Source organism: Hemiscyllium ocellatum, chromosome 3 (assembly GCF_020745735.1).
Source record: "Hemiscyllium ocellatum isolate sHemOce1 chromosome 3, sHemOce1.pat.X.cur, whole genome shotgun sequence".
Lineage (NCBI taxonomy): Eukaryota > Metazoa > Chordata > Chondrichthyes > Orectolobiformes > Hemiscylliidae > Hemiscyllium > Hemiscyllium ocellatum.
Genome location: NC_083403.1, coordinates 34026348 through 34038841, shown reverse-complemented (window position 1 = coordinate 34038841; position 12494 = coordinate 34026348). Strand labels below are relative to the sequence as shown.

General features: G+C 39.9%; 1 protein-coding gene across 1 annotated transcript in view; it reads right to left on the bottom strand.

Annotated features, from left to right (window-relative positions):
* Positions 1-12494, bottom strand: part of LOC132836977 (prolyl endopeptidase-like) — a 162521-nt gene that overhangs the window by 91248 nt on the left and 58779 nt on the right. Inside the window, exon 7 of the mRNA XM_060856581.1 lies at positions 5661-5766. Within this exon, the coding sequence (XP_060712564.1) occupies positions 5661-5766 (106 nt within the window). The remainder of the gene's footprint in view (positions 1-5660; positions 5767-12494) is intronic.

Here is a 12494-nt window from a genome sequence, read left to right as displayed (position 1 = left end):
TTAAGAGATAAATAAAACTTTGTTAACAAATGTTAACCTATTCCAACAAAAACATCAATTACAGTGGTCACAAAAGAATTCTGGGTAATCCAAGATGGAGGACGGGAAAAATTTCTGGCTGTAACAGCTGCCCCCTTTTTTTTAAAAGGGATTTTAGGTGCAGCAATTAATGTTTTTTATGCTGTTGCATTGTTTTGGAACTTTAGAAAAAAAAGTCAAAACAACAGCAATTTTAAAAGGGAGTAGAAGAAACAAAGGAAGCACACGGTGAGGTCAGCGCAGGAGAGAGAGAGATAGAGAGAGATAGAGATAGATAGATAGATAGATAGATAGATAGATAGATAGATAGAGAGAGAGAGAGAGAGAGAGAAAGAAACTGATACTGCCTTTGCTGTTTGAATTCATATATCGCTGGACATCAGAGTGTGTCTGGGAAAATTAACGAACAGTGAAATTCACAACTGATCTTGGAGGAACTTTTGGACGAAAGCACAGAAGCAGATAAGTGTATTTTTTTTTTAAAAGTGTGTCCTACAGAAAGTCTGCAAGAGTGAGTAAAGTGGGTTCTTTCTTGATTATATGTTTTTGGCGTTATGTCTCTTGATTAAGCTTAAAATAGAAATCATAACTATTAATTTAACCTGGGGCTTGTAGAGGAATAAGACGGTGTTATTTTCTGGGTCTGTAGATTGTGAAGAAGCAGAAATGGCCTTTAGGAGAGTAATGTGCACTTATTGTCAGATGTGGGAGTTTAAAGAGAGCTTAAGGGTTACAGCGAATTATATCTGCCATAAATGCTGTTACTTGCGAATCTTATCAGATCGAATGGATTGGTTGGACAGACAATTAGAAGCAAGGAGGAATTTGCAACAGCAACAGTATGTGATGGATGGCAGTTATAGGAAGGGGGGAAAAGTCTCAGACACTGTCACATAGATGGGTTAACTCCAGGAAAGGTAGAAGAGTAAGGCAGCCGGTGCAGGAGTCTTTTGTGGCTATACCCATTTCAAACAGTTATGCTGTTTTGGAAAATGTAGGGGGTGATGGATTCTCAGGGGAACGTAGCACGAACAGCCAAGTTGCTGACATTGAGATTGGCTCTAATTCAACAAGGGGTACGTCAGGTTCCAAGAGATCAATTGTGTTACGGGATTCTCCAGTCCGAGGTACAGACAGACGTTTCTGTGGCCAGCAGCGAAAAAGCAGAACGGTGTGTTGCTCCCCTGGTGCCAGGATCAAGGATGTCTCAGAATCGGTGCAGAATGTTCTCATGGGGGAGAGGGGCCAGCAACAGGTCATTGTCCACATTGAAACCAATGATATAGTAAGGGAAAAGGTTGAGACTCCGAAGGGAGATTACAGACAGTTAGGCAGGAATTTAAAAAGGAGGTCCTCAAGGGTAGTAATATCTGGATTGCTCCCAGTGCTACAAGATAGTGAGGGCAGGAATAGGAGGATAGAGCAGATAGAATGCATGGCTGAGGAGTTGGTGTATGAGAAAAGGATTCACATTTTTGGATCATTGGAATCTCTTTTGGGATAGAAGTGACCTGCACAAGAAGGACAGATTGCACCTAAATTGGAAGGGGACTAATATACTGGCAAGGAAACTTGCTAGAGTTGTTCGGGAGGATTTAAACCAGTAAGGTGGGTAGGTGGGACCCAGGGAGAGAGTGAGGAAAGAGGTCAATCTGAGACTGATACAGTTGAGAACAGAAGCAAGTCAAATAGTCAGGGACAAGGTAGGATTAATAAATTAAACTATATTTATTTTAATGCTAGGAGCCTAACAGGGAAGGCAGATAAACTCAGGGCATGGATAGGAAGATGGGACTGGGACAGAAACATGGCTCAGGGATGGACAGGACTGGCAGCTTAATGTTCCAGGATACAAATGCTACAGGAAGGATAGAGAGGGAGGCAAGAGAGGAGAGAGTGTGGCATTTTTGATAAGGGACAGCATTACAGCTGTGCTGAGGGAGGATATTCCTGGAAATACATCCAGTGAAGTTATTTGGGTGGAACTGAGAAATAAAAAGGGGATGATCACCTTATTGGGATTGTATTATAGACCTCCTAATAGTCAGAGGGAAATTGAGAAAAACATTTGTAAGGAGATCTCAGCTATCTGTAAGAATAATAGGGTGATGATGGTAGGGGATTTTGACTTTCCAAACATAGACTGGGACTGCCATAGTGTTAAAGGTTCAGATGGAGAGGAATTTGTTAAGTGTTTCTGATTCAGTATGTGGATGTACCTACTAGAGAAGATGCAAAACATGACCTATTCTTGGGAAATAAAGCAGGGCAGGTGACTGAGGTGTCAGCTGGGGAGCACTTTGGGGCCAGCGACCATAATTCTATTAGATTTAAAATAGCGATGGCAAAGGAAAGATCAGATCTAAAAGTTGAAGTTCTAAATTGGAAAAAGGCCAATTTTGATGGTATTAGGCAAGAACTTTCAAAAGCTGATTGTGGGCAGATGTTCGCATATAAAGGGACAGCTGGAAAATGGGAAGCCTTCAGAAATGAGATAACGAGAGTCCAGAGAAAGTGTATTCCTGTTCAGGTGAAAGGAAAGGCTAGTAGGTATAGGGAATGCTGGATGATTAAAGAAATTGAGGGTTTGGTTAACAAAAAGAAGGAAGCATATGTAAGGTACAGACAGGATAGATCGAGTGAATCCTTAGAAGAGTATAAAGGCAGTAGGAGTATACTTAAGAGGAAAATCAGGAGGGCAAAAAGGGGACATGAGATAGCTTTGGCAAATAGAATTAAGGAGAATCCAAAGGGTTTTTACAAATAAATTATGGATAAAAGGGTAACTAGGGAAATAGGGCTCTTCAAAGATCAGCAAGGCAGCCTTTGTGTGGAGCCGCACAAAATGGGGGAGATACTAAACGAGCATTTTGCATCAGCATTTACTGTGGAAAAGGATATGGAAGATATAGACTGTAGGGAAATAGACGGTGACACCTTGCAAAATATGCAAATTACAGAGAAGAAGTGCTGGATGTCATGAAACGCTTCAAGTTGGATAAATCCCCAGGATCTGATCAGGTGTACCCGAGAACTCTGTGGGAAGCTAGAGAAGTGACTGCTGGGCCTCTTGCTGAGACATTTGTATCATTGATACACACAGGTGAAGTGCCGGAAGACTGGAAGTTGGCTAACGTGGTGCCACTGTTTAAGAAAGGTGGTAAGGACAAGCCAGGGAACTACAGACCAGTGAGCCTGATGTCGGTGGTGGGCAAGTTGTTGGAGGGAATCCTGAGGGACAGGATGTACATGTATTTGGAAAGGCAAGGACTGATTAGGGATAGTCAACATTGCTTTGTGCGTGGGAAATCATGTCTCACAAACTTGATTGAGGTTTCTGAAGAAGTAACAAAGATGATTGACGAGGGCAGAGTGGTAGATGTGACCTAAATGGACTTCAGTAAAGCGTTCAACAAGGTTCCTCATGGGAGACTGATTCGCAAGGTTAGATCGCATAGAATTCAGGGAGAACTAGCTATTTGGATACAGAACTGCCTCAAAGGTAGAAGACAGAGGGTGGTGGCGGAGGGTTGTTTTTCAGACTGGAGGCCTGTGACTAGTGGAGTGCCATAAGGATCGGTGCTAGGTCCTCTAGTTTTTGTCATTTACATAAATGATTTGGATGCGAGCATAAGAGGTACAGTTAGTAAGTTTGCAGATGACACCAAAATTGGAGGCGTAGTGGACAGCGAAGAGGGTTACCTCAGATTACAACAGGATCTTGACCAGGTGCGCCAATGGGCAAAGAAGTGGCAGATGGAGTTTAATTCAGATAAATGCGAAGTGCTGCATTTTGGGAAAACAAATCTTAGCAGGCCTTATACACTTGATGGTCAGGTCCTAGGGAGTGTTGCTGAACAAAGAGACCTTGGATTGCAGGTTCATAGCTCCTTGAAAATGGACACACAGGTAGATAGGATAGTGAAGGCGGCGTTTGGTATGCTTTCCTTTATTGGTCAGATTATTGAGTCCAGAAGTTGGGAGGTCATGTAGCGGCTGTACAGGACATCGGTTAGGCCAATGTTGGAATATTGCGTGCAATTCTGGTCTCCTTCCTATCGGAAAAATATTGTGAAACTTTGAAGCGTTCAGAAAAGATTTACAAGGATGTTGCCAAGGTTGGAGGATTTGAGCTATAGGGAGAGGCTGAACAGGCTGGGGCTGTTTTCCCTGGAGCATCAGAAGCTGAGGGGTCACCTCAGAGGTTTACAAAATTATGAGAGGCATGGATAGGATAATTAGACAAAGTCTTTTCCATGGGATTGGGGAGTCCAGAACTAGAGGGAATAGGTTTAGGGTGAGAGGGGAAAGATATAAAAGAGACCTAAGGGGTAACTTTTTCCACATAGGGGATGTGGTGGAGGCTGGTATAATTACAACATTTAAGAGGCATTTGGATGGATATATGAACAGGAAGAGTTTGGAGGGATATGGGCCGGGTGCTGGCAGGTGGGACTAGATTGGGTTGGGATATCTGGTCAGCATGGACGGGTTGGACCGAAGGATCTGCTTCCATGCTGTACATCTCTCTGATTCAAGGAGCATTTATGAAGGAAACATTACATTTTTGTTTTCTAAGGGACAATGTCATATGTGGAACATATTCTACAATTATTTTGGACCGTAACTTCAAAGATTTGTATAAATGATTTGAAGATCAATGTTGAGGGCAAAATCTCTAAAGTTGCATAGGATATTAAGGTAGGGACAAGAGGGAATTGTGAGGATGACACTGAGTGGCTTAGGAGGGTCATTGACAAGTTGGCTAAATGGGTAAGCACCTGGTAGATGCACTTCAATACAGAAAAACGTGAAGTCGTGCATTTTGGTAGAAAGAACATAAAGAGACAATACAGGCTCAATTGTTAACTTTGAGGGGAATACAGGAGCAGAGGGACCTCGGGGCTCACGTACATGATTCTTTAAATGTGGCTCGACAAGTTGAAATAATTGTCAAGGTTTAGGGGATCCTTGAGTTTATAAATAGAGGCATAGAGAACGAAAGCAAGGAAGAGATGCTTCACCTCTACAAATCATTGGTTAGACCATACCTGTCATATTGTGTTCAATTCTGGTAACCTTATTTGAAAAGAAGGATGTTAAAGCCGGGACAAACTTTGTAAGAGATTTACTAGAATGATACCAGGAATGAGGGATTAATGATACAAAGAAAGATTTGGGAGATTGGGCTTATTGTCCTTAAGAGGTATTTAAAATGATGAATAATTTTGACAAGGTAAAGAAGAATATTCTATTTACTCTAGTTGGTATGTCAGTAACTAGGAGTCACAATTTCAAAGTTGTCAGCAAGGCAGCGAGGATTGAGATGAGAAGAAACCTCTTTACTCAGACTTGGTAGAATATGAAAGTGCTGCCTGAGAGTATGATGGAAGGGGAGTCCATGGGAAATTTCAAGAGAGCCAGATATAGATATGAAAATGATGAATTTAGAGGGCTGTGGAGAATGGCTACAGAATGGGTCTAACTGTGTGGTTTCTTCAAGAATTGGTACAGACACGATAGGTTGAATGGCTTCCTTCTGTGCTATAAAATCCAATGATTTTATGATAGTTGTATTAAACCAATTGATTAAAAGAGACTAAAACACAAGAATGGTTTACCTTTAATACCATGGGGCAACTCTTTCAGGTCACAATACCAAAGACGATTGACTGGATCACAGCCCTCACGAATTGATAGCAGAATATACTGTCCATCATCTGATACCTGTACCCAAGTGCAGAGATACTATTAACAATTGGTCAACTACTCAAGTGAATTTATTTTTGAAATGCCTCTCTTGATAAGTCTTTTATGCAGACATTTAAGTCAAAATAACTAACTGTAACAAATAACTGGCCTGATACGTGACTAAATAATTTTTAGCTTTGTTTATAAATCACTAAGGAGAAAAGAAAAAATGACGTGAAGTTGAATTGGGATAATTTTGTTCAAGTAATTCGCTCACTTGTAAGACTGAAACTAACTCTATATGATCCACTACAAAATGATCTCTCTAGTGCCTGCAAAGAGAATTATTTAGATTATACTTCTAATGTAATCATCAAGTCAGTTAGTAGGAGACAGCATATTTAGCAGTAAAAATTATTCTGCCTCTCTCATAAACTGCATGTCTCCACCGACTTACGGTAAAATTCACTCAACACTTCATCCGCCACATGTTATTCCAATTATTATTTCATCCAATTTATTATAATAACAATTATGCCCCATGCCATACTTCTCAAATTCCCTTTTACTCCTCAATCTCAGTGGAAATCAGATGCTCAAGGCACTGCCTTCCCACAGGAACTTCATCTGACGCTTGAATAGCCAAGTGAATAATTCCTGACTGTGACAGGCAGACAACTGTTTCTCTCCAACACCACCTCCTCCCCAAACCCCCACTTCTTATTACAGAAGTTGTACACGACAGTTCTGAAGGCTAATCACCTGAAATGTCTGCATCATCTTCTGTACCAGTTAGCAATAAACCAATAGATTCTACATTCTCTGTAGCCCTCTAAATTAATCATTTTCATAGCTATATCTGGCTCTCTTGAAACTTCCCATGGAATCCACCTCCACCATACTCTCAGGCAGCGCATTCGCATTCTAACAAGTCTGAGTAAAGAGGTTTCTTCTCATCTCAATCCTAGCTTCCTTGCTGACACTTTCTTGCACACCTAATGTTCAGCATGCAAAGAAATCATCAATGTCATGCCTTTGATGTGCTCAGATGTCCCAAGGTGCATTACCACCAGTGAAGTAATTTACAGAAGTGAAGACACTATTGCAGGGTGGGTAAAATAGCCGTCAATTTTCACACAGCAAGGTGCTACACGTGACAATGTGATAATGACCAGATCTGTTCTTCTGAAGTTGATTAAAGCATAAACATTGGCTAGCAAGTGAAATTAATTCTCCTTATTTCATGTTCATTTGAGAAGGCAGACCAGGCCTTGGTAAAACATCTCACCAAAAGAAAATATGAAAAGAAAAGTTAAATCACCCTTCATCCATAAGATTTCAAATTAAAAGTAGCTTGGTGATTAACCTGATGACTATTAAACATGTTACTCACTCTGCTTATAGTATATGTTAATTCATTTACTCATTTCTTACTTTCCTTTGAACTGTGCAGACATGAAACAAAATGAAACCGCATCAACTAATATGTGCAAAACAAGCAGGTGACCTATTGCCAAAAAGTTAAAAAAATTCAGAGCTATAAATACAAATGTGAAGATTTGATTATATTTGCTAGTACTTTTCTCTAGACTCAAAAATGTGTGTCACAATTAATGAGATTAATTGTTAAAATAACTGGGATCCCCACAGAATGAGGTCAATTTGTTAAAACAACTGGGATACAGACAATGAGATCAAACAACATCCCTGATTCACCACATAAATATTAGGAAAGATTTACTGGGTATCTGAAATTTAATCAAAGTGGTGATGGGCTTTTCCTCAAACCACCGCAATCCTTCTGTAGGTGTTAAGCAATGCATGCAGAAACTACAATAAATATGGAATAGTGATAGTCAGGATTCTATATGACTCAAAAGACCTTGAGAGTATTTGTAATCACATGACATTACTGTCATGGGCCATGTGGCGTGGAAGTTGCAGGAGAGAGAAGGTGTGGCCAAAGTAATTGAGGAGTTGCTTCATTGGACCATGTAGAATTGTACATACTGCATCAATGGTGGAAGCCCAGTGAGAGATATATCTAGGAATTAAACTGATGTTTGAGGGTGATGGCAAGCTTAAGGATTGTTGCAGCTGTGCCTATCCAGGTGTGTGACAATGATGCCAGTGACACCTCTGACCTAAGTTTTGTAAACCTATTTTGCTTTTTCTCCTCATATTCTCCTCTGCATTGCATGTCATTGGTCAAATGTTTGCACATTCAAAGAAAGAACAGTACAGCACAGGAACAGGGCCTTCGGCCAACCGAAGACTGCACCGATATACGGTGCTTCTAAAGTAAAAACCTTTTGCAACTACATGGTTCATATCCCTCTAGTCATATACCTGTTAAGATGCCTCTTAAATGCTGCTATTGTATCTGCCCCCACCACCTCCTCTGGCAATGCATTCTAGGCACCCTCTGCATCAAAAACCTTCACATTGAATCTTCAAATTCACTTGAAGCATGCTTGCATCCTCTTCACATAGAAACAAAGAAAATAAGTCCATTCAGCCTGTTCAGCCATTCAACATTATTATGTCTGATCCTCTATCTTAACTCCTGCTCTCTCCCCAAACTCCTTTACACTTAGATATCTATTTCTTTCTTAATTATGTTCAGTGACTTCAACCACAGCGTTCTATGGTGGACAATTCCACAGGCTCACCACTTATAAGGCCAGAAATTTCTCTGCATCTCAGTAACAAGTAATCTAATGCGTATCCTGAGACTCTGACCCATTGCTCTGGACCCCTGGGGAAACATCATCTCTGCAATGTTCAGAATTTCATACTTTGAGATCCTTTCTCTCATTGTTCTTAAGTGCAGACCCAACTGACCTAATCTGTCCTCTTAAACCTACTATCACAGTAGTCAGTTTGGTGAATCTTCACTGCACTCTGTCCACAGCAAGTGTACCTTTTCTTAAGGATGAAGATGAAATCTACACACAATACTTAAAGAATAACTCAGCAAGACCCTTGACTGCTACACTATGACCTCCATGCTCCCATACTCAAACACTCACATAACAAAGGCCAACATACCGTTTGCCTTCCTAATTGCTTGCTGCACCTGCATGCTTGCTTTCAACATCTGTACAAGGACACCCAAGTCCTTTTGTACATAAATCTTTCTCAATCTATTACCAATTAAATAAAATTCTGCTATTGTTTTACCTACCAAAGTTGACATTACGTTTATACATGTTACATTACAGCTATCATGCATGTGCCCACTCACACAACATAGTTGTTGCCTTGGAACCTTCTTATGTGCTCCCCACTACTCACATTTCCACCCTGTCAAATTTGGAAAATATTACATTTTATTCCCTCAACCAAACTGTTGAAGTGTGTTGTGAATAGCTGATCCCTGCCACTCTGAAATAACCCATTGATTCCTAATTCGCAATCCATGCCAGTATAATACCATCAATCTTATGTGCTTTGTTTTTGCAAATATCCTCTTACGCAGGGCTTTACCAAAAGCTTTCTGAAAATCCAAGTACACTACACTCACTGGTTTTCCCTCATCTATTCTACCAGTAGAATTCTATCAGTTACATCCTTAAAAAGCTCCAGTAGGTTTGTCAAACATTCTTTTCCATTATTCCATATTAATTTTGTGTAGTAATGTTGGTGTTTCCTACATGGTCTGTTATCATCCTTTATATAGATTCCAACAAATTTCCTACTACAGATGCTAGGGCTAACTGGTCTGTAATTTGTTTTTACCTACTTTTTAAAAAATAGTGGGGTTACATCTTCTACTCTCCAATTTGCTCCAGAATCTATAGCATGCTGGAAAACGACAACGAACGTTTCCATGCCACCCCCTTTGGTATCAGGCATGTAGATTATCAAGTTAGATAGGCAGGTAATGTAGTTTACCAGGCTACATGTAGATTAAAATCACCCATGATTAGCACCCTTGTTGCATGGATCTTGAGACTTCCTGTTTAACATCATTCCCTACCTCACCATTACTGACTGGAGGCCTGTAGTCAACGGTAACTGATGTCTTTATTTCTTAACTTCACCATGATGGATTCTACATCTAGATTTCAGGTGCAAAAATATCCTCTCTCACTGTTGCACTGATTTCAACTGTCACTAACAATTGCATCCCATCTCCTTTTTTTGTATAAAGATTTAGGACCTTGTTAGGTTCCCTCACAGCTATGCCTTTGTGATCATTATCATATCATAATTTGTCTTATTGTGAGCTCCATGCAATTAGATGTAGAAACCTCAGACTTATTTTCTAGATTTTTTACATTTATTTTTGTACTTTAGTTCCATTTGCAGCAGTCCTCATTTCCTCTGACTTTTATATTTGTTTTTCACTTTCTTATTTTCCCACTCCACATTAGTTTTCCTCGCTGCAGACTCCCTGCTCAGGTTCCTGTTCCCTTGCCTTACAAGTTTAAATTCTCCTCCACAGAACTAGTGAAAGCCCAGCAAGGATACTGGTCCAATTTGGCTGGGATGCAACGTGTCCAGCTTGTACCTTCCGCAGAATCAATCTCAATGCCTCAAGAATCTTAATCCATCCCGACTGCACTATCCCTCCAGTCAAGCATTCATTCAGTTTTTTCCCTTATTCCTGATTTTGCTATGACATGGCACAATTCTCACAAGTGTGTCATGTAAAAACTTAGAAATATTACATACAATCTTATATCTTGTGCATAACTAGAACCAAGCACTGATCCTTGCTGTACCCCCATGAGCTGAGCACTGATCCTTGCTGTACCCCCATGAGCTAAGCACTGATCCTTGCAGTACCCCATGAATTAGAGCCTGCCAATCTGAGAATGACCCATTTATTATTATTTTGTTTCCTGTCCATTATTTGTTATCTATACAGCAAATTTTCTTCAACCTGTGTGCTTGTGTTCACCAATATTTTGTTTAGTAACTTATCAAAAATCTTCTAATATGCCACATCTAACAATTTCCCCATACCTATTCTATTAGGTATATCCTCAAAGAACTCCCAACAGAAATGTCAAAAGTGATTTCCATAAATCCATGATGACTCAGAAATCAATGGTATGATTGGGCAAAGTTCCTACTATTGCATTCGTCATTACAGATTCTAACATTTTTGCAGATATTAAGGTAACAGGTGTTCTTAGTTTTCTTTCCATTTCTTCATTAGTAGTGAGGATATATTTGATACCTTCCAATGTACCAGGACTAGTGCACCAATGCAGAATTTTGAGACTATTACCAACCCATCTACTAATTCTGCAGTGACTTCTTTCAACACTCTGTGATTAAGGCAGGCACAGGAGTATATTTTGTAAACCAAAATAACATCCCACACCCTGAATTTGTCCAGATGAATTGTATTCCTATTTCAGATTTTTAATAATTTCTATTCCTGAGCTGAAAAACAATCTGCCTTTCAGCCTTCAAGCCAATCCCATTATTGATTCATGGCTGACCTTCTACTTCAATGCAACATTCCTAAATTATCTTTACAACCATTGATCTCCTTAGTCTTCATAAATGTATTGGTTCCTGTCTTAAACATGCACTATGATGTAGCTTCCAAAATTCTTTGATGTAGAGAATTCTACAGATTCACTACCCTCTCAATGAATAAAATCCTCATTGTCTTGGTTTTAACTTGTCTACTCCCTACTATTGAGATTACGTTCCCTGGTTTTAGAAACACCTTCCAGGAATGCATCCCAATCTAAATGTCACATATTTTGATAGAATTTTTACATTTTGGAACAACATTCAATTTTTCCTCAAGGGAAAAGATATTTCTGTGACCATGTTTTGGAGTAATTGCTTGTACCACATGGTATGTGAAATATTTTCATAATGTTTTGCTTTTAACCCATTTTTTGCTAATCCTGGCTATGGGATAGGTAAGGATGGCAAACTTATCAGAACGACAGCACAACAGAACTGGATAGTAAAGATTTTGAGGTAAGGCTAGATGTGTAGTATCATGATGAAGCAGATTGAGTTTTAACTCAAGAACTGACATTAAAAATCTGAAAAAGGGATGCAGCTAGTCCAGGCAAATCCAGGGTGTGGGTCTTTGTTACAACTGGTTTACAAAATAAACAGATTTATTCAATTTCATAGGATCTGGAGTCATTTATGTCAAACAGAAGAAAGTGAGGACTGTAAAAGCTGGAGATCAGAGTAAAAGAGTGTGGTGCTGGAAAAGCACAGTCAGTCAGACAGCATCCAAGGGGCAGAAGAATCTACGTTTTGGGCATAAGCTATCTCCTATCCCTTGGATGTTGCGTGACTGGTTGTGCTTTTCCAGCACCACACTCTTCAATGTGCCTCATTAAGCTAATATTTGTTATGGGAACGGCAGCATTTCTCTCTGTGCATCAGGCAATAGTAGTTTATTTAATTGATTCATTTCATTTAAATTATTTTTCATAGCATACAATTTGGTATCCATACCTTTATCACTTGGTGCATTGAGTATGGGAGTTGGGAGGTCATGTTGTGGCCGTATGGGACATTGGTTAGGAATTCCCACTTTTGGAATACTGCGTGCAAGTCTAGTCTCTCTGCTGTAGGGTTCAGAAAAGATTTACAAGGACATTGCTACAGTTGGAGGGTTTGAACTATAGGGAGATGCTACCAGGCTGGAAGTTGAGGGGTGACTTCAGAGATTTATAGGATAACAGACATTGATAGGGTAAACAGACAAAGTCTTTTCCCTGGGTGGGGAATCCAAAACTAGAGGGCATAGGTTTAAGGTGAGAGGGAAA